The following is a 26357-nucleotide window of genomic DNA, read 5'->3' as shown; positions in this document are numbered from 1 at the left end:
CTCAAAAAGGAGACAAAACCTCCTTTGGGTGAAATATACCCCAGAACAAGCAGTATTGTAATTATATTGCTTGTTTGGAATTATCTTCCCCTCCGTGGTCTAGTTATTATGTAGCTTTCATAAGAAAATGAAACTTGTGCTGGAGACAAAGAACAAACACAGTTTTCCGTAAAAGATATTTATTAGATGTTTATCCCACCTGTATTGGTGGAGCAGTGGGCTAATGCCTCCTTAAGTAACACCAGCTGCCTGCAATTAGTGCAGGTTCGCATCCCACCAGGCTCAAGGTTGACTCAGCCTTCCATCCTTCCGAGGTAGGTAAAATGAGGACCCAGATTGTTGGGGGCAATTAAGCTGACTTTGTAATAATGCCGCTTGGGTGTGTGTGTGAAAGCCCTAATAAGCAGGCATATACATAGAATGAAGGCTACTGCTAAGCTTGTAAGCCGCCCTGAGTCTTCGGAGAAGGGCGGGATATAAATGGAATTAAAATTAAAAAAAATTAAAATTACTTTATAAGTAACTGAAGATGGCAAATATACCTAATACTCCTTCCTCATCCTATTTTCCCCACAACAGCAACCTCATGCTTGGTGTATGATTGATGTGCAACATTTTGAATCTGTGTATCATCAGCATGATTTGACCTTGCTAGATCCATAAAGTTGCTGTTTCAGTAGTGGCCAAAATTGTGGAAACCTTTTGGGAAAAGTGTACAGTAGAAATGCCACCTTTGGTTAAGTTGCCACCAATTTTTCTTCTAATTTCTTTATAACTGTAGCCTTGTTCACTTAATAATACTATTTTACATTGCTTTCTGGGCAACCAGTCAACTCTTTTCACCATTACTTTAATTTTATTACATTTTACAAGCTCACTAAATGAAAGGGGGGAAAAAACAACCAACTTGATAGCGATCACATAACACACTGACAAATGTCCTCCTCTCAGCTTCAATACATGACATCACTAACTGAATCCTATGTGATCTGATTGGCTCATTGCCAAAACAAGATGACACCTGATTGGCTCTCTAAACACTCATGCCCATTGGCTATACCTTTTCGTAGAATACAGATAATTGAACAAATTTTGTTGCATTACATTCTTGATTAAATTATCTTTCCATTGATATATAATTTTATGGTACTACTCCAAAAAAAGTGTTATTAGCCATCAGACCTCAAAAATACACTTTTCCCAAAAGGTTTCCACAATTTTGGCCACCACTGTAAGTAAACAGTAAAGTGAGCATGAATGTCAATGCCACATAGCTAAAATTAACTGCTGCAGTGATGAGCGTTATCTCTATAGTCTTTGGGGGTGGGGGAAGAGAACTCTCAACTGGTTCTTATGAAGCAATAGATGTCTAGCCTTGTTCCAGAATGCATATGAAGATTCACAAAGTTGATTGCTCTATCATGCAATAAATGTATACCTCTATGCCAAAAATGTACACTCAAAGAAAAATAGCACTATACCACTTTTCCTTTTAGCCTATTCGTATTCCATTTGTGGGAATTTTTTCTATATATGTCTTTTTTTTCAAATGCACTCTGCAGTGGTATTTTCAAGAGAGAAAGTAAACATCTCTCTTGAAAAGTATAAATGTAAAGCAGATTCCTATTGTGTGGAAGATAAGCAGGAAGCATCTGGGCTATATCCAGTTACATTTAGCTACCAGGAAGAACTCTGCTGACTATAATTTCATTAGATCTAACATGCTGAAAAGGGACATTCCTCCTTTTCAAGTTTTCTCAAATATTTTCAAGCGCTTCAGTCACAACAAAATGGGGAAAAAATAGCATAACTTCCTAACAATAGTAGCACGTTGGAGCACGAGAGCACCTAATGGTTTTAGAATAACAGAATTTTCCTCAACTGAAAAGATCAAATTTGACACAAAACATTTGATGGCTGCAGTCAGCTCCATCTTCTGATTATTTATGATTGAGTTTGGAACTGTATGCGTGTATTGTTTCAAATGCCTCCCTTCCCCGAGGGATGTAGTCCTATAGTTCCCTGAGAAACAACAATGAAACAGGTACTTCTGCCAGAACCATCTAAGGCACTGGGAACATAGTCTTCTTAGGAGGCAAACAGTTTCCTCCTGTCAATCCCTCACCCTCAGAACGCAATCGTGGGTTGTGGCCCTCTTAATTTTTGGTGAGCATAATCATTTGTAGCAGATACACCGCATCTGTGATGCTGAACTCAAAAGAATCAGAATGCAAAGATTCTGACAAAGGAAAACTGTCACAGTGTTCTTCTTAATATGACTGGAAGGTTTACATTTGCAGGATGCTGCTTTACTGAGTCTAGTAGAGGTCTTCTCTCGTAGTGAGAGAAGGGGAGCCTAATATTGATGGGGGCAGCTGAGTCCTCAGCTTCCCTGAACCCATGTGCTGCTGCACTTTAGCAAACCTGTCATTTTGCTCTTCATAAAGGATTCAGGAAGACCACTTGTATATTTTGTCTTTATTTGAGGAAAGGAGAACTCAACCACACAACGTCCCAATCACAGCTTCAGAAAATAGAAGGAAAATATAGGATAGCTCTGCCCTTTTCCCAATAGGCTGGCAGGTTGCTCATTACAGGTACTAAATGTGCTGATTTTTTTTTTAAATGCAGCGGACACCACCCTCTTACTGGCTGAAATGTCCTGGCACTTGAGCCAGAGGCAAGGGCAAGAGCTCTCTCATGCTTTGTAGGTCAACTCAGTTTAAAAATATTTCATTGACATGGCAACTAATAGATGTAAAAAAGGAAGAAAGCTTTGCAGAACGTGGCAGAAAAGGTGGTGTCTTTATTTACTTGATTGGGCTTGTATTCCAGTCATCACCAGCTCTGAGCAGCTCATAATGCAGAATCTTGAGGCCTGTCGCCTTCTGGGTTCAACTTCCAAGAAAGAAGGTATAGGTGGATGAACGTGCAGAACAGCTGAGCAATTCAGTCCCACTGAACTATTATGCAGAACTAAGCAGTGAATAATGGGCATACTTTGGAGATCAGAATAGAGCCCATGGGTTATTCTGGTATTTACAATTAGCCAAGGCACAGAATCAGTATCTTTTTATTTCAAAAAAAGTTAATACATACTTGCATCTAAACCACAGCAGAAGGAGGAAGTCTGCCATTCTTCTCTCTAGAAAGGGAAAGCATTATTTTAAATTTAAGCCCTGGAAAGCTGTGGGACCTAGGCGTAGGAACAGAAGCCTCTGGAAAAAGGTTACAGACAACTACGCAGATCCAGGATAGCATCAGAAGCTCAAGCAATAAATGTTTTGCTTAATCTGTCCTGAGATTTTCAGCTTTAATTTGACTGTAAGTGATTATGTCTGTTTTACTGACTAATATTTGGATTGCACTTTCTCTCTTTTTTTAATCCATGAAATCCTAGTGAGCTTAATCCTTTTTAGATTTTTCTGAACAATAGAGTTTTTCTTGATTATTAGCAAACTGATTCTTGTGTTCTGCTCAGAATATTTAATTTTTTTCCCCTGGAGGACAATATTTTCTGGAGACATTCTCTCTACTTTAACAACTCTATAGTCCAGCATCTTTTACCACCAAGGTTCCATAGCAAGTTTGATGTCTTTTTTTTTGTCTGTTTCCTTTTTAATAAGGCTTATGTTTGTGTCCTTTATCTAGCTAAATTCCCTAATTTAATTCCCTAATTATGCACTTTAAAAATTACAGAGGCAGGAGTTGCTATAAAAACTGCTGTTGTTGTTTCTCCCTTATGTGCTAATGAGAGCGCACCAGTGGTGGGATTCAGCCAGTTTGCACCACTTCGGCAGAACCGGTAGCTAATTTTTTGTTGCCCAGGCCCAGAACAGACTTCCAGAAGCAGCATCCACACAGAGAACCGGTTGTTCACATATTTGAATCCCACCACTGGACCTCACCCACTCCATTCATGCCAATCAATTATTTCCCAACTGCACCAGGCAGAAAGGCTGAGCCAAGAGGGGTGTGTGAGTGCAATTTCGGAGGTCTTTTGGGACAGGAGATGTAAGACCTTCAACCGTTTCCCCCCCCCCCCCCCCCCAGTATTAAACTCTTTGTTATCCTTGTAGTGGGAAAACATACTCATTTCAGATTCCTTGGCTTTTACATTAAAGCTTTAGTTATTTACATGTCATTAAAAACCAAGGACAGCTATGTGTGTTTACTTTTTATTTTATAAAAGCAAATTAATAACAATAACAACAACAACAACAACAACATCAAGCATCCAGACCTGCCTATCCCAGGTCCTTGGTAAGGACTCAATAGGGTTAGGGTTGGAGGTCTTGGAGATCATCTAGTCCAACCCCCTGCTCAGGCAGGAAACCCTGTACCATTTCAGACAAATGGTTGTCCAGTCTCTTCATAAAAAAATCCAGTGTTGGAGCATTCACAATTTCTGGAGGCAAGTTGTTCCATAGATTAATTGTTCTAACTGTCAGGAAATTTCTCCTTAGTTCTAGGTTGCTTCTCCTTCTATGTGGCAGCTCCTGAGATATTGGAACACTGCTATCATGTCACCCTTCTCTTCATTAGACTAGAGTGACATTCCCAATTCCAGCAGCCGTTCCTTACATGTTTTAGCCTCCAGTCCCATAATCATCTTTGTTGCTCTTCTCTGTACTCTTTCTAGAGTCTCAACATCTTTTTTACAACGTGGTGACCAAAACTGGATGCAGTATTCCAAGTGTGGAAAAGGAACCTAGTACCTAGTATCCAGTAAAAGTAGTTGGGAGAGGATGAATTATTTTGCCCACCTTTCTAAGTTTCATTTCTTAAAACTGGAAGGGTAAGAGAAAGGAAGATAAAATTATAGCTATGTTTATAAGATCTTTTGTTAAGCTACAGTTTTGTATATTTGATAGAATTCAGTATTCTAGGATTCTTACCTTGGTGCAAGCTGGGGACTTGAAGGCTCCAGATGATTTTTCTGAAAATATTAATTATTAGTGGCGCCTGTAATCTGCAGGGTACTTATCAGCTGTTTCTTCTGTAAGAGACTGTTGATGTTTTCTGATTTGTTGCATCATTAGATACGTATAAAGGCTAGAATAGTTTTAGAAAATTGAAATGCTACTGAGAATTTGATTTAGACTCCAGACATTATACATTTTAAAGAAATTACACACATTGTCAATATATTTTTATTCCAAGTTTAAGACATTAGCGATGACACATTGAACTGGCTCCATGGTTTGGCTATTTCCTTTTATTGGCCCATCTGTTATTAAGATATTCTTTAGGGACCCTCCTTTGCATCTTACTATTGGATATTGCACATTGTGTGGAAAAGGCTTTCTTGGCTGTGGTGACTCAACTGTGGGAAACTTTTCCTCCAGCAAGCAATGTAGCACTGCCCTTACTTTATTCCTTAGCAAGGAAAACTAGCTAGTCATTCAACCATTCAGATTTCTGTAACTGCAGTTTAGTTTTTAATTGTACAGTATATTGAATATGCTTTTAATGTGGTTCTATTTTAGTGCTTTGTCATTGCTTTGTATTATTTTACTGATTATATTCTACCAATACAAGGAGTAGAGAAATATTTTTATAAGTAAACAACATTTTAAAATAAGCCAGAAAATGCAACCATTTCATAGCATTTTGGTTTCTAGTTTACATAGTATTATTCACTTATAGGTCAATTATTGATTTTCTGTGGATATATAGCTTTTTATTCCTAAAAAATCTTGCTGCTTCTTGTTCCTCACTTATTTTGGGCAAGTTAAATAATCTGTGAGTCATGACAAGAGGGCTTTTAAAAATTCTCTTTAATACATAAAGTGTCATTTGAAGCCTTGTGTGGATTATCTATACTTGTTCCTTAGAATAATTTCTTTACTCTTCTTAGATATTTGTTTTAAAATAAACATAAATAAATAAGGAGGTGGAGTTTGCCCTATTCCTACTGCACCCAATTTTGTCTTACTTTAAAATGCTGGGTATTTTTTTATTTAATTGTTTTTCAAGATTCCCTGGAATTGGCAGAGCAAAAGCAGCCTATCAGCTGATCTAGTTGCTAAGCAGCTGTCTTTCACCCTTGAATCAAATATCAATCAAATGAAGAAATAAAGTATCTGATGTTTAATACATGTTTAATTTATGAATATGTTGTGTCTTGGGAAATGCGGGGAGGGGAACGTTGAGGCATATAAACTGTGAGCTTTCTTTACTCCAATTGCGAAAGCCATTGGCTTCTAAAATACTAGCTTCCAGAAATAAACTGTCCAAAAGGGATTCTCAGGTACCTTCCAAAAATGAGTTTGTTTTTCTAGCAAATAGGCTCTAGTCCCTTTGAAGCTTGTTGAGGGTCTTTGGCCTTCCTTCCCTTCAGCTATTGCAATCCATACTGTCTTGAAGCACCCACAGGAAGTGTTCTCAGGGCAACGAGTGGGTGTGCATATTTCTTTAATGGAGGGCTGTGGTCTGTAAGTTGTATGCATTTTTGTGACAAAAGAGCCACAGTTGTAAGCAGAGCAGTACCCTGCAGGGCAAGGCATTTAACAAGAGGATCTCCCTATCTGTCTGTCTGTTTTTATAGGGCTGAACGAGCAACGGCTGTGATCCTGGCAGATCCTTGTTTCCAGCTCCGCTCCATTCAGTACTTACTGGGTCACACGGAGCCTTTAGTACTGGGAACGACATCATCTTCTGCTGACAAGAAACATTTCTCCCTGCAGAGCTGTAAGTATCCCCGGTATGTTATACCTCCTTTCGCCAAAAACTGCTTGCTTGCATTACTTTTTGTCCCTAGTCAGATTGATGGTTGCCTTTGTAGAAAAGACAGTAATATAGGCCCTGTTCTGAAGTTTGTGAACGGTCTACAAAACCTTTTAATGTCCCCTTGGTATTTTTCCCGTTAACCTGTTCTTATCCTGAAAGTGTATCTGCTTTTTGAAACTCTACAGAGGTATACAATAATTTCCTGTCCTTGCATGCCCAAGACTAACTGCAACTTCCTATTCTCTGGGAAACATCTGTCAAGGCTTTGAAGTATCAGAGCTTTATTTAAGATGAAATCTGAGCCTCTTTTCTGATAAACATTCAGTTATTTTTATAGCAAAACCCATGTGAGAAAAAAATCCACAGTTAAAATGCATCCAGAACAAAATAACACAATAAAACATGTCACAAAGTCCTTATATTATTTTATTCTATGATTCTTTATAGTACAAACATCTTCTAATAGGGATGATTAGCAAAGCTGAGTAGAACTGTTGAAATAGGTCATGGCACGTTTGTGGTAGGAAAACCTGGATCCAGTCCCCAGAATCTTTAATTATAAAGTCAGATAAAAGTTGTTAGAGAATATTTCTTCCAGAAACTTGGAGAGTTGCAGTTTTCAGGACTATAAGGGTGGACCAAGCATTGTTATATGTTCTTCCTACATTTCTCTTCCATGAGAATAGTAGCTGAACATATAACTGATCTGACTAAATATTGATTGGAAGCAGAGAAAAAGACTGTTTTATATTGGCTCCAATGAAAGATGCTCCATCAGGCACCATCTCATCCTGAATTTTTGCTGTCCCAGCTATCATTATATGAACTGTGGTATAATTGTTAACTTTAAATAATAGAGCCTGAGTTCGTTTTTCCTTTTTTTTCCTTTGTCCATTTGAGTTTTGTAGTTGTGTTGTACCTTTTTATTGATCGTATGTTAGCAACCAAGGAACTCTTCAATTGATGAGCAGAGCAAACAAATACACTATGCATTTGACTCTGCTTAGGTTATAATATTAATCCCATCACACAATATAAGATTGTGTAATGTATCCATAGAATGAAATATAGGAACAGGTTTCATCTTAGTCTGCCTTCTCTAGTGCTGTTCTTTTGAGGGACCTAAATTTGGCACTGTAATGTTATTTTCTAAATATTGTCCAGTCTAAATATTTGGAAAAGGATATTAGCAGAGATAAATGCCAAAGGGCAAGACCACACTAACAAAGTATAAAACTTTATGTATCCACTTGGCCAAAACTGGCTATCTTATCTGACCAATTAAAAGGTAATGTTTCAGCTCTTTTTACATACTGCACCCTTTGCAGTCTCCCCATAAGTGGATATCCTCTTACTCCTTTTGAAGACTATGCATTCTTTGAATAACTGGCATTGTAAGTAAAAAGGCTATGATGACCCAAACTAGAGATGACGCTGAAACGAAGAGGATCAGAGGCATCATGGTGGCTTTTGGAAATGATGGATGGTTTGCTTTGGGTGTTTGAAGGTTAAGGGGAATGAGGGAGTGTGTTAGAGCATAAGTCTGTCTTGATGAGGTTACTTTGTTAAACTAGCACTCATTTCACTGAAATTGAGCTACTGTGAGCACTATCATTATGGATCAAACATTGCTGAAAAGAGGGCAGTGAAAGCATTGCTGCCCTGTACCATGAAAATAGTAAATCAACCCTGTTAGAAAAACATTTTTCCAGCTCTAAGAAGAGAGAAGCAGATTATTGTCTTTAGCTCCACAAAAAGGTAGGAAAGTAATTAGAGCATCTGGACAGGGAAATGCTGCTCCCCAAAGAAAAGCATTGTCTTAATTTCTGTGTTTTCCACGGGCTGTTAATCCTTCAGTGATCTTGAGCTGATGGGCAAAACTAGATATGATTGAGGTGGCGATGATGATGATCAACTAATTTTTTCCTGTAGAATCAAATAAGTTTCTGTTCTGTTGAGAGAGAGAGAAAAAAATATTTAGACAATATTCAGCAACATCTCGGCTTCAAACATGATCTCTGTTTTCTCCCTTGTAATAGCTCTTCTGTGAACCTCAACTAATCCCAGGGAAACTGCTCTTCTAACTGTTTGAATGAGGCAATCACAGTTGCCCTTGGTATGCCATATGCTCGCCATGGGATATATAACAGGAGATGTAAGAGAGATTTGATTGTGAAATTTGGAACTTCAACCTTTCCAAAAATGAAAAATATTGATTGTGAGTGTGCACGCCTTCTGGAGTTATTGTTAATTAGTAACTTCAAGCACCTTGACTGGAACAGATTCAATAGTTTTTGCAGGAATTGTAGTACTTTTCTGCTCCTTGGAAGTCAAAATAAATGGGGCTTTCTTGCCTGACAACTGCAGGCTTTTATTTATTTATTTATTTCGATAATTGCATGAAAATATTGCTATAGGGAAAGGAGCCAGCTGCAGAGAATACCACAGGCAGATTCTCTTCTCTTTTCCCTAATGTACTGTAAGGTATCTCTTCATCTGTCCCGGCTAATTGTTTCATAAAATGAATCCTGATAACAGGATCAGGATCACCTCCCATCTATCAAGACTCTTCTGCAATTAGACTCTGTGCCCTGGCTATGACTTTCCCTGTCTTGCAGCAAAGGGATTGTGTTCTCTTTCTATTTCTGGGCTCTGTAGGAAAAGGTCCTTTCCAGCCTGTTAAAGAGTGCCCACTCTTTAATAGCTTGATTCCCAGAATGTGAGCTTGTGCATCTGCCAGCACCCCCCCCCCCTTGACAATGCTGCTGAGTTGGCCCAGAAGCTAAATGCTCCAGCCTAGATATTTGTTCGCTGACACGGTGATTATCAGATTTGTTTGTGTACTTTGTGTTTTAGCTTCTGGCACATGGACTTCTTCAAAATTGTTCTGTGCCCTGTCTAATTATTCCCCTTCCCAGCTTGATCCAGTTAGAAAAGGCCCATAATTTGTTGCATCAGTCCTAAAGGCTAAAGAGTGAAAGAAAGCTACCATAAAACAATAAATATTATAACAACATACAATATCCTAGTTGCAGAGACTGGGTTGGGGAAAAAGCTTCCTGGAACATACCATAAGGGAACTTTTCTTGTACCTCTTCCTGAAACAGTCTTAACTTGGTTCACATTATTCTTTTTTATCATAAATTCTGTTGCTTGTGACATTATACATCATTTTCATGGGTGGATTAAGTGTCATCTCATTGTGTTCTGAATACAGAAAAAATAAAATATTTTAAAAATTATAACCTTATCAAATATTATAGTGTATCTGGTCAGAAAGAATATCTCCATGCATTTGCAAAATACTTTTGCATAAAATTCCCATTCATACTGTGACATATGAACTCTACACATTTGCTTTTCTAACACCGAATGTCAGTGGGACAGTAGTTTTGAAAGCACAGTTGTCATTTTGAGCTCAAACTAATCGTTTTGTGCTTACTGGGCTTGACTAATTGGAAGACGTCTTAGACTCTGCCATCCTGTGGCCATCAACCTTCTCTACAAGTTCAATTTAACTGCTCCCAGCCAGGCAGAGATGGAGAAATTTTGAAAGTTAAAAATGTAACTGGTAACTTTTTCTTCTGTTATATTCTTAAAATCTATACCCATTGAGTTCCTTCTTCCTTATTTTGTTTTGCAGACACTGATTTTATCAGCCAAGAAGAGCTAGCCAAGGTGGAGCAAATGCTTGGCCACCTCAGTGAAGAATCCAAGCAAGCTGCAGCTGCCACTTTGGTAAGTATTCTGATTTTCTAAATGTGTGCATGTTCTTCCCTTTGGCAACCTGCATCCATGGTGAACATCATGCCGGAGCTGTATAGATGCAAGAAACTGAGAGCTGTATAAGTGCAAGTAATATCAGTTACCGGTAATTCGCTTTGCAGGCTAGGATGTCTCTTGACTTCAAGATCTTGTTCAGAAATGTAGAACCATATGAAACTGCAGATTTTATGTCAAAGGTGCTTGCAAAGGTTATGTTTCCACAAGTTGGAACTTTCCAAACTATCAGGAAAAACAGTAAGGGCATGGTTCCAGGTAAAAACAAGTTTGTGCCTTGAGATTGGCAAACTGAGTTTAATTTTGAGTGGGAAATAAAAAAAAAGTGTCAGGAGGAGGGCTTTCCAGTAGCATAAAAAAACTGTCCAGATTAATTCTTGCATTTAAAGATATCATTTGCATCTATTGCTATGTTTGGGTGACCTCCAATGAGAAGCAGTGATCCAGCAAAGAACATGATCTCTGGCAGGGATTGGGTATAAATTATTAATTTATCTGCTTGCTCATCTTCCAGTTGCAATTTGGAGATGTATGAAGGCTGCTGCAGGTGGGGGTGGGAGAGGGAGCGGGAGCAGGAGCAGGAGGGATGTATGTGACAGTCCATCTCTGGGTTTCAGTAGGAAGTCACGGTTTTAGCCAAGGCCCAACTAGAGACAGGATCTGAACCTTCATTAAGAGCCTCAAGCTGAGTTGGACTCCGTGCGTTCTCCGTATAACCTGAATGCAGAGATGACAACCTACTCATAAATATTTTTATTCCAACATCTTTTGAACCCTCCCAAAATTATATTAAAAGATAGTAATTTTCATACGTTTTGTTTTAAAAAATTTTTACAAGAGGTTGTTTTGCATATTTTGCCATTTTTAAATCTCACTTTATAATGTTATTAAACATTAACATTAAAAAAATAAATACTAAAAAAGAAAAGTAAAACAATAAAAAATAGTGAAGAAAATAAAAACAGAAAAACAGAAAAGAAATATATATATATATATATATATATATATATATATATATATATATAAAACTTCCCCTTCATTATAAGTATAAACAATTTTAGTAACTTATCAAATTCTCTTAAAATTTATGTCTTCCTCCCACATCTCATCTGTTATCTATAAACAAATCCTTAAAGCCTCATTGTTCAATCCTAGTCAGCAAAAGTCCATTAAGGGTTACCAGAGGTAATGATTTATCTATTCAATGTCAAAGCATTTTGCTCCATTCTGTATTAGTAAACCAAATTTGAGAGTTCTTTTCCTTTACTTGTAATCTTTAGTTCCTCTGGTTCCCTCTAGTGTCAAACCTTCAAAGTCTCATCCTAGCATGATTTTTTTTTTTAAGAATTCAAAACCGTGGGGACCAGGACAGCTCCGAAGGAGGTAGCGGCGGGGTGGGGGAGTAGGAGGCTTTTCAGCAGGTGCCGCCAGGCCTGCAAACACAGTGCTGTCCATCCGCTTTCCAACCCCGACATTCCAGAGTAAAGTTGGGCAGCCTTTGAGCGCCCCTGACAAGCTGCAAATCTGCTGTAGTCTCGGATGCCACCCCCTTCCTTGGCTGAGTGAGGCTGGAGCTCACGGCCTTTAGTCGGGGCTGCCGGGTGAGTGCAGGACGAAGCAGAAGGAGGTACTTTCAAGTACCGCCCCAGCTATGGCAAGGAGCTGCAACTGCGTCTGTGTCCTGGGGCCGAGGAGAAGGAACTGGAGGGGTGCGGCGGCTGGGCTGCCTTCTGGCTCGCTGGATTCAGGTTTTTCTTTTGATTGGGGGCATATGGCCTGACTCTCGCTGAAATGCAAATCCCTCTCTAAGCAGGGATTGGGAGGCTAAAGGCCTCTAACTTTGTGGCCGTGCAGTTCTGAAATTGATGGGCTGCTGCTGGGGAGGAGAATCAAAATAGGGCAAAACAAGCGTAGTCTACCATGGTTTATTGATGGCATAGTTTTCCTCTGGTTTTCCTATCCCTTCCTGGGCTATTAAAATCACATTGGCAAGGTCTGTACTGAACACCTGGCTGGATTTTAGCCCTGCCCCTTGTGCAATCCCAGGCCACATCCTGGAGGTAAGAGGATGTAGTAACAGGAGAGAGCTGCAAAATTGATTCCTTATTTATTCTTCTCTTTAGCAGCGATAGCTACATTCTTTGATGACTTTGCTAGCAACCTGCAAGCTGTGAACTTTCCTTTCCCCCTTGGAGAAAGAATTCAGAAGTGCTAGATTTATTTTTCCTGCTAATTACAATATACCTTGTTGGTTTTTTAAGGAGCTTATGAGAAAAAGATGTGCCTGAAAATTAAAGGATGTATGGACTGAGTTGTGAGACAGGAAAGGGAAGTACATGGAGCTATGCACTTCCAGTTGCTGACAGGTGTGCCACTAATATTCCGACTTGACACCTGCATGCTCTCAGGGCCCAAAGATTATCTTCATTCTTCATAGAGCGGTATTGTGGATTAACTAAATTTTTATGGGTTCTGATTTTAAGTGAGTATCCTGAGCTATGGAGGAGGCCTTTGATCTTCTTAAATACATAATGATAATAATGAGAACTGAAGGCTCAAAGGGAAGGCAAATTAGAAAGAACGAGACCTTTGGGGGTCTTCAATTCCCTTCCTGTTAAGAATTCCTTAATAAGGCTTGCTCTTCCTTCCTAACATCAGTAAAGGTGGTTTTTCCAGAAAATATGTAAAGAGCTGTAATAAGTGATTTAACTATGTTTTCTTTTTGGCTGTGTTTTAATTTATATATATATATATATATATATATATATATATATATATATATATATATATATATATATATATATATATATATATATATATATATATATATATATATATATATATATATATATATATATATATATATATATATATATATATATATATATATATATATATATATATATATATATATATATATATATATATATATATATATATATATATATATATATATATATATAATGTATGTTTAATCAAGGAGGACTTGGAGAGGTAGAAGTGGCCAATATGGAGGCTGCACTTTGCCCTCCAGATTTATCTCCCCCTGCAGATCTCTCTCTCTTTCTCTCTCTGTATCCACATTTCAATTTCAATTTATTATTACAGCCCAAGGCCACACATAAACAACCAAATAAAACAAAACTAAACAGAACCATCACAAGAGGGCATAGCAATACATCACAGTCAATGAGGCAATCAGTGGGTGACCAAGGTCTGCCTAGTTTTACAGTCAGTCTATCTAAAGCAAGCTATCTTCAGAAAACTGAATCATACTGACCTGACAATAAAAATACAACGGGTATAGTCTAAAACTGGATAAAATATGTAATAAAATCAATTATAAAAGATTATTAAAAAAGATCTAAAATGATTACTTACGTTTCTGGCGAATCCCCAATGCTGCTGCACAGAATCTGGCCACCGTGATCTCTGCCTGCTCATCCTTAAGCAGCCACTGGAGATAAATAATTTCCGAACGACCAGGATACCTATCAATTATGAGGAGGATATGGTTTTTCCGAATGGCTCTGTAGAAGGAACATCGAAGGAGTCCAATGGTCTCCACCTCTCCTGAGCCACAGGAGCAGAGTCTTTCAGACAGTGGTGTCTTTTTGTACTTGCCGTACAGGACGGCCGATGGAAATGCATGGCACAGTGCAAGCGAGAATGCTTTCCGGTGGCTTACTGACTCCAACTGACTAAGATACGCGACAGATGTAAACACATATCTAATAGTCTGGAGACAGAAACACCGGAGCTATACCTAAGTCCGCTTGCCTCTCGATGTCCTCTACCCTTTGACGCAAGGTTTGTTTTGCTTGGTCACAGTCCAATTTGAGAATTGAGACTGACAAGAAGCCTAGTTTGGCAAGGTTGGACTCGACTCCCTTGATCCATGAAGATCAAGGCAGTACATATGCTAAAATTGGAACAATACAGAGAAGATTAGCATGGCCCCTGTGCAAGGATGACAAGCAAATTGTATCCACATCTGAGCTAGCAAATTGCCAATCATGCCTGGGCTTGGGGAGAAGGCCCTCTCCTTCTTCTGTGGATAAAAGTCACCAAACCCGGAATGTGTGTGTGCGCGTGTGTGTACGTGCGCATGTGCTTGGCTGCTAGCAGTTTGGGGAGGCGTGGTTTGTGGGGCACCGAGTTGTCCCCACATCGAGTTAGTTGTTGTGACTTGTTCCATTCCGACCCACCCGTCTTGAGTGGTGTTGAGCAGGCCACACCAACCTGCTAGGCAACTGGTGGTACTCGAATATTGCCCTGTCCTAAAAGTGGTACAATCTCTGAAAAGGTTGAAAAGCCCTGCCCTAGTCCATTCCAAAATCCATATTCTAATCACTCTCTGGCTATTTGTTCCTATGAAAGAATTTTCTGAAATGCTTAAGCATATATTTAAATTTTGTTTTGCAAAGAAATGAAAGACTCGCCCGATGCTATAAAACAGGTCATTTGAAAGGTTCCCAATAGCTGAAAAGCAGTCTTTGGATATCTTGTACTTGGGCTGTTGGTGATAACTGCTGTTGAAGGTGAGTAGGTACTTGTATGTGCTTGTTTTTTCCAGCCCACTAGTGAAGAAGACTTGTGTCCAATCTGTTACGCGCATCCGATCTCTGCTGTATTTAAGCCATGCTCCCACAAATCATGCAAGTGAGTAATCCCTGCAGAAGCAGACATTTCTCTCCTTTATCCTGCTAGCATCACAGCTGTGTACCAGAACTAATCTAGTGGTAGCCATTTGAATCCCCTTTGAACTGCTGGAAAAGACCTAAGCCCCACAATCCTCTTAAGCGGCTGCTTATGCAGCCAGGATCTTGTACTCCCACGAAGTTATACAACAGAACTGGACAACTGCTTCAAACTCAGGGAAGTGAGGTTTCTGACTGTGAGGATAGATTTGAAAGCATACAGGTAGTTGATTCCTGGGGGAAATGTAGAAGCAAGAAGGGAAGATTTGCCGTAGCGATTGGAAGTTTTCAGTATCCTTATTTTTGACAGTAATTGTGAGCAAAATTGTTTAGCTCTTAAGAGCAAAATAGACACACTGTTGGATGTCTGAACCTTTCAAGGGTTATTTACCTTTGTTTTGTAATATGCGTGCCCCATTTTCTGCATAATCTGAGCCCAGATATATAACCCTTGCCTTTCTAGAGCCTGCATCAACCAGCACCTGATGAACAATAAGGACTGCTTCTTCTGCAAAGCCACCATCACAGGAGTGGATGACTACATTAAACCAGCCACCTCCTAGTGCCTGGACCCTGCAGGGCAGGGGCCGCATGCCTGGGCAGCTTCTCCCCACAGAAGACTCTTCCCCCCCTCCAAGAGCATCTTGTGAAAAGTGGCTGTTTTTTTTTAGCACAGCTGAGTTCAGTTTTACGACACCTCTTGCAGAACACACACATCTGTATGCATCACCCAGGCCAAATTGTATACTTCAATCCTATTGAATTTAGGTACACTTCCTGTTGCTGTCATTGACTCAAAAGTAACAGGTATTGGGCTTTCCCTATGGAATAAGTGCATAGGGGCTTAACGTGGTCAGGTTCTCTACCTCAGCCTGAATCCATAGCTCTTATCCTGCATCTACCCTAGGATGTGTATCTTGTACCGTAGCTGGGACACATCCTCTTTGATGAGGTGTTCTCCATGGTAGAGTAAAAATGGATTCTCTGCAGCCAGCATCTCTCCCGTGAGTCCAGCTACTCACTAGCCAAGTGTGTTCTGGCTGCTGCTACAGCAGCAGCATTTCGCTGTTTGACAATGCATGTGTAGCTAGAGTTGGTTCAAATATTTGTGTGGGCATACCCTGCAGACACCATTCACCTGTAGCATCTGATGTGATAGTTCTGGAGATTGTCAAGCAATACTCTACTGTGCAGTCAAAGGCAGCGCATGTGAGTGAAAGATTGTGGCACCTATCTGCCTAAAAATTTTAATCTGTTTCGAGCGTCTGGCTCCTTTCCTTTGAAGGCAAGGGCAGCTAAAAAACAGATGCTAGGCCAGGCTTTGGGGGGAGGGGGAGGACGTAGTGATACAACAGAGAATAAATGCAGCCTAGACCACAAGGAGTTTGATCATGGGAAAGACCAGGTTCAATAGGACCAATATTTGGTCCATGTATTATATAAGTGGTTGGGAGAAATATTCACTGGTGATATTGTAGGCTACAGCAGAGGCGAACCTTATTGCACTGCTATCTTCCACCAGCAGAAAGTGCCTGTGGCACACACCCTATACTGTGTCACTAGGTTGCCTGTACAATTCAGGAGCAGACAAGGATTTTTTAAAAAATTTACTGTGTGTGTCTTATATCCAGAAATGTTGGGGAGGGTAGCAAACAAGGAACTTAATTTAAGTGCATATATGATTGTCTCTCTTCCCCTTCCCCTTCCCAACTGGAAGGGGGTATTACTTCCATAAAATAAAATATTAAATTATTATTCCTTAAAGCTGTCAGATGCATATTCTCCACATTTCCAAGATATTATTTCTGATGTAGATTGTAAGTAGGTAAGCATTGCAAAGGGTTGGCACAGTACTTGCAGGGATACTTGCACGAAAGAGCAATTAAAGCAAGTTGATTTTAAGGCGTATCGCTCTCATCATTAGCACGTCTTGAAGAGTAGACAACACATGACATACCTAGAATTCATTATTAATTACAATAATTTCATTTGTTTTCATTATAATATGATTTCATTAGAGAACCTTGTCCAAAGTTCTAAAGTTGCCAGTTATTCACCATAGGGAAGGAAACAGTTTTATAAGGCAATTAAGATCCATAGAAGAGTACTGCATTTTGTTTGCCTTTGTACTTCATAAACAGCAAATACCACCCTAGCATATTAGCATACAACATGCTGTTCATTCCCTTTCCCAGAACTATTGGATATTTTCATCTTCAAAACAGATGAGCTATTATACTATCCCAGATGTTGGAGCAAAGATGACTTGTCCCTGTTCAATATAAGGTATTGGACTCTACTGTAGAACAATGGTGGATCTGGCTCAAGTAGCCTATCCTAGCTCACCCCATTCCCAATCATGAATGATGCAACCCTAGTCTTGTCCACTCCTAGGATTCCATGTAAAGGTTAAGTCAGCAGCAAGAGGGAAAAAATAGTATTTGGAAGAAAAAAAACTTGAGGAACTCAATACAGAGTCCCTTGCCATCAAGGCACAGAGTGTGGTCGTTCCAATAAAATGTTCTTCCAGTTAGTCCAGCACTCAATCCAAGCTTTCTACATGATGATGCGAGGCTCTGGGACTGATTCAGCAATGGATTTGTGAGGCAGCACATTGGCCCCGTTGAGGTAGAGTTCATCGTTCACAATGACATCTTCCCCCAACACAGTGACATTCTCCATCCGCACCTGAGGAAATAATGATGTGCAATTACAAGGAGCTGAGCTTAGGAAAGTATATTTTAAGAGACTCAAGCTAAAAGAGCTACTTGCTTATACAAGTCACGTAGGTATTCAGGAATTGGTTCTTAACAGTTAATTACACTCAGCCACTTGGCAGCTAAGGAAAGCAAAGTCAGAATGCCCTGGGTCAGAGGTAGGCAACCTTGGCTCTTTTATGACTCGTGGACTTCAACTCCCAGAATTCCTGAGCCAGCATGGCTCAGCTTGGAAACTTCCCCTCAGCATGGCTGACTCAGGAATTCTGGGAGTTGAAGTCCACGAGTCATAAAAGAGCCAAGGTTGCCTACCCCTGCCCTGGGTGATATCCGAGGCTTACTAAGTTTTCCTCTATGTAAGACTCTCAGGTCCCCCCACAACCCCTGCCATACAATAGCTGCAGTGGGGATGAAGAAATCATGCCTAAAGCTTTGCAGAAGCTTAATGTGCTCATTTTGACCATATTTAAGAAAAAATGTTTTGCTCGTGAATTTCTACAACAGAGAGACTCTGTGGGCCTTCAAAAGTTCTAAAAGGGGAAAAAATCTAATTGCATCACACTGTCCTTTTCAGTATTTATATATAAAGGGCAATCCAACTTATTTTCTAAATTGTACGGGCAGAACCCTTAGTTTTTAGCACAAGTAGAGCTCACTCACCCATTGACCCACTGAGGAGCTCCACCCAACAATACAGGATTCAAGCCAAGAGTGGGAACGGATGCGTGATCCCTTTAGTACAGTGCAACGTTTGATCCGAACACCATCCTCTACCACAACTCCTGCCCCAATTGTGACATTGGGACCAATGCTGCAGTTTGATCCAATCTTGGCACTTGGGTCCTGAAATGAAAGATCTAATGTGAAAGACAGCATTATGATCCTTCCTCAATAATTTCCACTTTCCCTCTTCTACTCCCAGATCAGAACTACATACAGGTAGTCCTTGACTTATCTGGAGCCCAAAATTTCTGTTGCTAAGTGAGACTGCTGTTAAGTGAATTTTGCCCCATTTTACAACCTTTCTTGCCACAGTTGTTAAGTGAATCGCTGCAGGTATTAAGTTAGTAATACGGTTAAGTGAACCTGGCTTCTCCATTGCTTGTCAAAAGGTTGCATTAGGTGATCACATGACCCTGGGACACTGCAATCATCATAAATCTGACCCAGTTGCCAACTGTCCCAATTCTGATCATGTGATTGTGAGATGCCGCAATGGCCGTAAATGTGAAAAATGGTCATAAGTCACCTTTTTCTGTGATGATGTAATTTCAAATGGTCACTGAATGAATGGCTGTAACTTGAGGACTACCTGTACTTGGTAAACATTTGCTTATGCTGTTGCCCTGCTTCAGCTAGATTGATCCCTATGGAAATGCTATTCCATCTGATGGTTTCCCTACCCATAGAAAATGATTTTTTAAAATGGGATTACCACTAGTACGTTTCCCATGCAGCCCATTCCAGAATGCAACCGCTCAGGCTGCTTCAGCCGCAAATATTGTAGGTATAGGCACATGCCAGTCAGGAAATCTTTTGGCTGCCCAATGTCCATCCAGAACCCTGCAGTGATAGAAGGTGTATGAATCAGGCAATCTGTAACAGAGTTTCATTGGGATCATAGACACAAGGGGCTCTTCGTCTGGAAGCAGAGAAAGCATTAATGGTTCTAGGCTGGGGTTCCCAGTCTTGGCAATTTTATGTATTATTTTGTAATATATGTAACATTCCTTTGCTTTAAAATCACAATGGGCAATCTTTTAGGAGAAAGCCAGTTTGGTGTTCTAGTTAAACCAGTCACTCTCAGCCCTAAGGAGACAATGGCAATCCATTTTTTAAATCTTTCCAGGCAAATTACACGGACTCATTCAGGTAGTCACCAGGAATCAACGTAAGAGGCACCACTGACCCCCTCCCCAAATCTTTTTAGCAGCCAAGAGCTGACCTAAACGTTTTTTGGCTGGCTGAGGGCCAAAAGTGAGTATACGTTCATCGTGCAAAAAGGCAAGGCTGCGTGTGATTCTAGGGCTGCAGGTTGCCCTGTTCTAAAAGTAGCATCGGAAGAATTTACTTTCCAAATGTTTAAATTTATATTCCATCTTAAGGGTATTTAAAATGTCCTTTCATTAACCTCAAGATTGATTAGCTGTTTCTTCTAGAAAAAGCTGCATTTACTTAGGCCAGGGATTCCCAATCTCGGCAACTTTTAAGACGTGTGGACTTCAACTCTCAGAATTTGACAACCAGCCACAGTTGAAGTCCATACGTCTTAAAAGTTGCCGAGATTGGGAACCCGACTTAGGCTAACAAGACAAACTTTTGTTTTGAGAACAGACATTACTGTCTAATTGTGAATCCTAGTCCAAAGGTACTTAAGCTTTTCCCTTACCATGCAGTTCCATGGCATAGAGTTGTCCTTCCTCTGCCATTACAGGAAATATTTCTTTCTCAATTGAGGTAGGCCGCAGCTAAGGAAAAGATAAAGGGGCTCAGGTGGCCATCCCAATAGGAGCTATATAACCCTCATGCATTTATTTAACAAATCTATATGGTCGCTCATTTCAAAAAGTGACTCTGGGCAGAATACAACATAAAAAAATGTAAAAACTATTAATACAACATAAAAATGTAAAAAACTATTAAAAACATACAAAATCATTATTAGAATATGAATGGAGGCCCAAGGGAGGATGAATTATTAAGCCACGGTAATGTCTCCTGGGACTCCCCAGACCTAATGACGCAACCAGGTCTCGAGTGACTTCCAGAACATCAACAGGGATAGAATTAACCTCATTTTGGGGGTGGAGGGTGGGAATGTTCCATAAAGCATGCAGAGAAGGCCCACCTTTGAGACCCACTGCATGTCTTCTCTGCCAGACCTAATGGGATGGGCTGATGTAATTGGGGATAGGTAGTCTCTTGGATAACCCATTCCCATGCCGTGAAGGACTTTGAAGATTTAAAACCAGCACCTTGGAATTGGACCTGGAGGCCAATAAAGTTTGCAGAGCTGAAGTGCGACATCTGCTGTTTTGAAAGCACATGTAACTGCCTGTGCCACATCATTCTGGATATGTTTCAAGGGCAGCCCCATATAGAGTGCACTACAAGTAGTCCGATCTGGAGGTGACCAGGCTTTGAGTGACTGTGAACATCTCACCAATATTTACACAATAAACTAATATTTCTTTAGACTTCAGAACATTCCCATCAGAAGCAATAGCTAATTGAAGCAAGATATCCTCACTGATCTATTAGGGGAAAAGCCATTTCAGAATCTGCACATCATGACAATCAAATATACCACTCCCACAGTCCAATGAGTCTAAGTACTATGGAAGAATCATCTAAAAATGGCTTTGATCTGCATTACATCAGAAAAAAAACATCTAATGGAAATTAGCTCGTTGAAACCTCCATTTTACCCTTTTTGTTTCATACCTGAATGCGCTTTAATACACTTGGATTTAAGATGTACATGCCAGCATTGATTTTATTCGAAACAAAAACCTGAGGTTTCTCCACAAAGCGATGTATGATTCCAGTATCTGCCTCACACACTACTACACCATATTTGGAGGGTTCTTCCACTTTTGTGACCTGGGAGGCAAAGTCAACATTAGATGCAGTTGTAGTGAATCATAAATCAGAAAAAGCACCTATCACCTCTTAATATAAAATGCTATGCCTATTTGACTATTTTTTTCTGACCCCATTTCAAAGTCTTAAAAAAGGACACTTAGTTTTTTGTAAGGGGCTAACAAGCAATTAAGATATGGCTTGCTTAGCCAAGATTTATTGAATAAACAATGCGCTGCTGAATTCACATGATCAGACAATCATAAACCATCCAGAAGGCTGGATTCATGTAACAGCTTAAATCAAAAATAAACCACATTACTTAAATATTTTTAGTTTTATATTCCACCTATCATCCGGCTTGTGTTATATGATGTCAGGTTTAGCAGTTTTTTAAAAATAAATATACTCCAACCTATGTTAACAAAGAGAGGACTGTACAGCATTGGGTTTGCATTTACGTATATTTTATTTCCATTTGGTTTTGATAATAATGTGTTATTGTATACGGTCCCCCCAAAGGGTTTGATTTCTGTGTTCCCAGCTAACCTGCTCCACACTTCTGGGAGCTTCAAATGCAGTAGGGATTTAAAAATACCCTCAAAAAGCATAAAACAATGAAATGCAATCCTCAGGTACTTACCACAATGGTGCCTTCTTTTCCATGATGCCTGTGAAAGTGTACCATGTCTGTGAAGGGAAAATCACAGATCACATCGCTATTGAGTACAAAAAAAGGTTCTGAATTTTCGGCCAAAAGCTCTTGTGCTAGTGCCAGTGGGCCAGCTGTGGAGGAAACGGGAGTTATCAGTGTCCATCTGATCATAAGCCCTTTAGCATCCATAACCAACAAACACCGCTAAACTCACAGTTACCTGTGCCCAGTGGTTCCTTCTCATGTGACAGAGAAATCTGAATGCCCAGCTGAGAACAAAGAAGAATTTGGAAATGCAGTTAGAAGAAAAGTAGAAGCAAGCATCTGTGAGTACATGGCGGAGACTCTGTCCATAACTGCCTTTATAAAATTTCTCAAATAGGACAAGTTAATTATATCACCAGTTGGTTTACGGCAACCTGCAAATTGTTGACTCATTGCTCTTTATTTAAGTGTATAAGCACACCAAATAACGCTGCTAATAAGGTAATTTAGACAAGGGAACAGAATTCTACCTAGCCGCCTTGCAAAGTTCTTGGATTATCTATTTCTTAAACCATATTCAAACACCCTACTGCTAAGCACTCCTACTTGGAAAGAAGTCTGTTGAAGGTAACAGAGTCTATTTAAAATTAGGTACATATAGCATTTCTGCAGGCATGGCATTCCATAACCATCAAGAAGCTGTAATATGGGGTTCAGGGCACTCCTTGGAGAAAAAAAAAAGGACACTTTTCTTTCAAGAACTTTTGTTAAGTTAACTTATCTTGGGATCCAGGCCAAAAGGTGCAAGGCAAACTAGGGAGCCAAAGGGAAAAAAATTGTCCAGTCAGTACAGTGGAGAAAGTACTTCTAATACAAGCATTTTATGTGTGATTTTGTGAAATGACAAAAGACACAACTTTTTCAAAATAATAGACACAAACCACAAATACTGGGGGGGAAAAGGCCAAATTTGTGCTCAAAGTACTTTGCTTAAAACATTATACAAGAAAGGGGTGAGATAAAAAAAACTTATTAAGATTGAATTCTTTACTGCAGAGTTAGCGGAAATTCTGATATTTTTTAGATGTTGAATCCATCAACCTAAGTGAACATAGCGAATAGTAAGCGATCAAGGGAGCACTGCAGCATCTTCAAGGTCACTCTTTTCACATTATCTGTGAGAATAATCCTGCACATTATTAACACTTCTAGAAGATAAATCAAGTACTGAATCTACAAAACAATCAATTATGGAAAGCTACTGAAAAGCAGTATCATAATACCCAGAGATAACATATCTTGTTTTAACACTATACAGCAGGGATCTTATATAAGGAATTATGAAAAGAGTTGTGCTTATTTCACTTTTTTTCAACATATTGCTCTATATGTTAGTTAAATCTCATACATCGCATCCTTATTTTAAGAAGATTCAAGCACACAGAAGTAATTTAGCTAAACTCAACATCATCCATTTTCCTTGCACAAGCCAAGACAAAATATTAAACTGTAAAATCCTTAATTCATTTCTATTGAAACAAAATATTAAAGCTGAAACATCAGTTCCCTAATTCAGGAGCACTAAAATTATTAATCACCCACCAGTATGCACATGCATATCTGTTAATTGCCCTGTGGAAAATGCTGTTGAGTAGACTAGAGCGTAGAACAGGGGTGTCAAACGGCTGGTCCGTGAGCCAGATGCATCGTAGCGAAACTGTGCCCACACCATTGCCGGCAATGGGAAAAAAGTCGCGACATGTCACGTGACATTGTGAGTTTGACACCCCTGGCGTAGAATGACTGGAAATGACAAATCACTGCACTGCAAAATAATAATACCCGGGCAAATGCAAAAAAGAGCTGATTTACTCTACCCAATACATCCATGTAAACAAGCTCACCTCAAGTCACTTACCCTTTGCTCTTGTTCTTTCATCTCCTTCTCCAGTAGTTCTGACATATAGCTCACAGCAAGGATCACATGATTAACACCTGCCTGCCAGGAAAAGATTAGCATTCAACATGATCTGAAGGCATGGGCTTGATTCAAGGGATTGTTTAAGATGATTGTCAGAATTATAATATCCCCAAATAATTACTCCTTATTAGTGATTAGAAATGCGAAATATTGGCTCATGACAGAGAAATCCGAAACTGTTGAATCCTCATTGGAGAGTTATTCTAACATTCTGGAAGTGACTTTGATCAGTGTCAGAGTTTCCTGTCCTAAGAAAACTGACTTAACTAAAATGCCACATGATTAGACAACACCTAACAAGTTAGATTATTGCTTATTGTCATGTTGTGTGTACAGATGCCCTTGCTTTCAACTAAAACTAAAACTAAACCACAACTAAAACTCTTATGGAAGCTAGACGCTTTAGATACAAACTTATTCTGCATCAATTACATTAGCCACAGTATAACTGGGCCCAATATAACAATATTTCTGCAATCAAGTCAAAGTGCTGTTTAGCTTCTAAAACATACATTATTTAAGACCATGCTATCTACCTATACCCAGGTGATTCTATTGCATCATTACAATCAATATTGGGTTTTACTGTCTGGCCTTAAAATAACAATGATTAGATTGATATGAATTAAGACACCGCTTTTTACATACTGGTACTACATTTCAAGTATATATTTACAGGAAGTATAATTTGGACATATCAGTTCATAAGAAAAAAATCAAAAATTCTAAAAGCACCCTTATTCCAACCAGCATTTAATAAATAAATGTACTGCAAGATGTGAGATGGATTTAAAAGTACAGTATAAACAAATATTAAATGTCATCTAAGAAAAAAAAACAGTTTTGGTTAATGATTAAAGAATTAGGATAGAAACCAGGGGACCACGAGTTCTAATCCCAGCTTGGGCTAGCTAGGTGATCTTGGACCAGTCTCTCAGCCTCGGGAAGGAGGCAAAGGTGCAGCGCTTCTGGAAAACCTTTGCCAAGAAAACTGCAGGGGCTTTTCTAGGCAAATGGACACAGTTGAACAGGAGGAAAACAAATCATCTGGGTGGTCATAAGAGGCCATAGCTATGAAAATAATCTTACCATGAATGCCTTTCCTAAGCAACAGGCAGAAACAACTAATGTGATAGTTGGAAATTCAACTTTGCTTTCAGAAGCAGACAAAATCTATTACTTCAAGTCCAGATTTAGTCTTGATTCTCACATTCATCTCTTTCCTAGTAGAGTACAAAATATCAGACATCTTGATTTCTCTCTATGGCAAGACAGGTCAATTTAAGTCCAACGGAATGTCCGTTTTACTGTTGTAAGCCACCCAGCGTAGCCCCACGGCAAGATGGGCAGCAAATACATTTAACAAATAAATAAATGCAAAAATAAAAAGGAGGGGGGGTCCAAAGAAAACTCTGCGCTGCAGCTTCTCAAATGCAAGCAGAAAACCCCAGCATTTCTCTTAAAATAGCGTCCCGTTAAAAACTCTGCATCAGGCAGCAATTCAACAGGTAGAGGTTTCCCACACAAACGCAACAAGGAAAAGCTTTGCTTTTTTTTGACTTTCAGCTCGTCGTCGGGCAGCCTTTCGAACGTACACCTTTCTCAGGAAAAGCCAGGAAGAACTCACTCGTCCCATACAGAGGCATCTAGGATGGGGGTCTAAGCCCCCACCCCACCCTACCTTTACTAAGGCCTCCACCTGGTGCAACAGGATGGGCTTGTTGCAGAATTCGACCAGCGGCTTCGGGATGCTGAGGGTCAGGGGTCGCAGCCGAGTGCCGTAGCCCCCCACCAGGATCAGCGCCTTCATCTTGGCCTGAGCGGAAAGAAGGAAAAGTCAGCTTTGCGGGGCCCACGCCTCCCCCACCCCGACCCGCTCTCAGCTGACGCTTAAACCTGCCTGCGCGCCCCGCTTCGCGCCAGCTGTCTCGCCCCGTCCCGTTCAGCCAAGCTTGCCAGCAGCTTGCCCGGGTCCCAGTCGCCGTCTCCCGCCCGAAGAGCAAGTCGCCGAGCAGCCTCCCCCGGGTGCCACCTCGCGCCCTCACCCGCGGCGCCCGGTTCAGGCCAACTCCGAGACTCCTCCCCGCTGGCGGGAGCCAGAACGAACGTCCACGGCATTTCTCCCCTCCCCCCCCCCGCTCCGCTTCCCGTTCGAACCCTTTGACCAATCAGCGCGTCTGACGTGGCCGATCACTCCTCCCCTCCAATGGCGGGCGAGAAGAATC

At 40.1% G+C, this 26357-nt stretch overlaps 2 protein-coding genes and 1 long non-coding RNA gene across 7 annotated transcripts in view; 1 reads left to right on the top strand and 2 right to left on the bottom strand.

Annotated features, from left to right (window-relative positions):
• RNF123 (ring finger protein 123) overlaps positions 1 to 17116 on the top strand; it is a 118365-nt gene extending 101249 nt beyond the window's left edge. For both annotated transcript variants that reach the window (XM_081317386.1, XM_081317385.1), the window contains exons 37-40: positions 6551 to 6693; positions 10376 to 10470; positions 15089 to 15174; positions 15676 to 17116. In XM_081317386.1, coding sequence (XP_081173512.1) covers positions 6551 to 6693; positions 10376 to 10470; positions 15089 to 15174; positions 15676 to 15775 — 424 coding nt within the window. In that variant the 3' untranslated portion in view covers positions 15776 to 17116. The remainder of the gene's footprint in view (positions 1 to 6550; positions 6694 to 10375; positions 10471 to 15088; positions 15175 to 15675) is intronic.
• Positions 7141 to 9899, bottom strand: LOC308662015. The gene is made up of 2 exons (XR_014025081.1): positions 9803 to 9899; positions 7141 to 8683 (listed from the first exon to the last, which is right to left on the bottom strand). It is a non-coding gene; the product is annotated as an uncharacterized lncRNA (long non-coding RNA).
• A 50-nt stretch (positions 17117 to 17166) lies between the features above and the next one.
• GMPPB (GDP-mannose pyrophosphorylase B) lies at positions 17167 to 26261 on the bottom strand. Of its 4 annotated transcripts, none has more exons than XM_081317389.1 (10): positions 26178 to 26261; positions 25814 to 25948; positions 24070 to 24150; positions 22387 to 22435; positions 22155 to 22297; positions 21374 to 21532; positions 20319 to 20397; positions 19365 to 19492; positions 18590 to 18772; positions 17167 to 17900 (listed from the first exon to the last, which is right to left on the bottom strand). In XM_081317389.1, the coding sequence occupies exons 2-10, from the start codon at positions 25940 to 25942 to the stop codon at positions 17769 to 17771; spliced, it is 1083 nt and encodes a 360-aa protein (XP_081173515.1). In that variant the 5' UTR covers positions 25943 to 25948; positions 26178 to 26261; the 3' UTR covers positions 17167 to 17768. The 4 variants fall into 4 exon arrangements, with proteins under 4 accessions (XP_081173515.1, XP_081173514.1, XP_081173516.1 ...); XM_081317388.1 differs by having other exon boundaries at positions 26033 to 26243; XM_081317390.1 differs by having other exon boundaries at positions 25832 to 25948; positions 26033 to 26243.
• Between the last annotated feature and the right edge of the window lie 96 nt (positions 26262 to 26357).

This window comes from Vipera berus (assembly GCF_964194415.1).
Source record: "Vipera berus genome assembly, chromosome: 2".
Lineage (NCBI taxonomy): Eukaryota > Metazoa > Chordata > Lepidosauria > Squamata > Viperidae > Vipera > Vipera berus.
This window is presented reverse-complemented; position numbering and strand designations above follow the sequence as displayed.

Bases quoted from the DNA above. Each gene is read 5' to 3' on its own strand.
- GMPPB (XM_081317389.1), bottom strand. From the start codon at position 25,942: ATGAAGGCGCTGATCCTGGTGGGGGGCTACGGCACTCGGCTGCGACCC. The intron at 24,151-25,813 runs GTAGGGTGGGGT...TTTTCCTGGCAG, and splicing joins AGGTGGAGGCCTTAGTAAAG to GCAGGTGTTAATCATGTGAT. The intron at 18,773-19,364 runs GTAATCCCATTT...CTTTCATTTCAG, and splicing joins GCATGGGAAACGTACTAGTG to GACCCAAGTGCCAAGATTGG.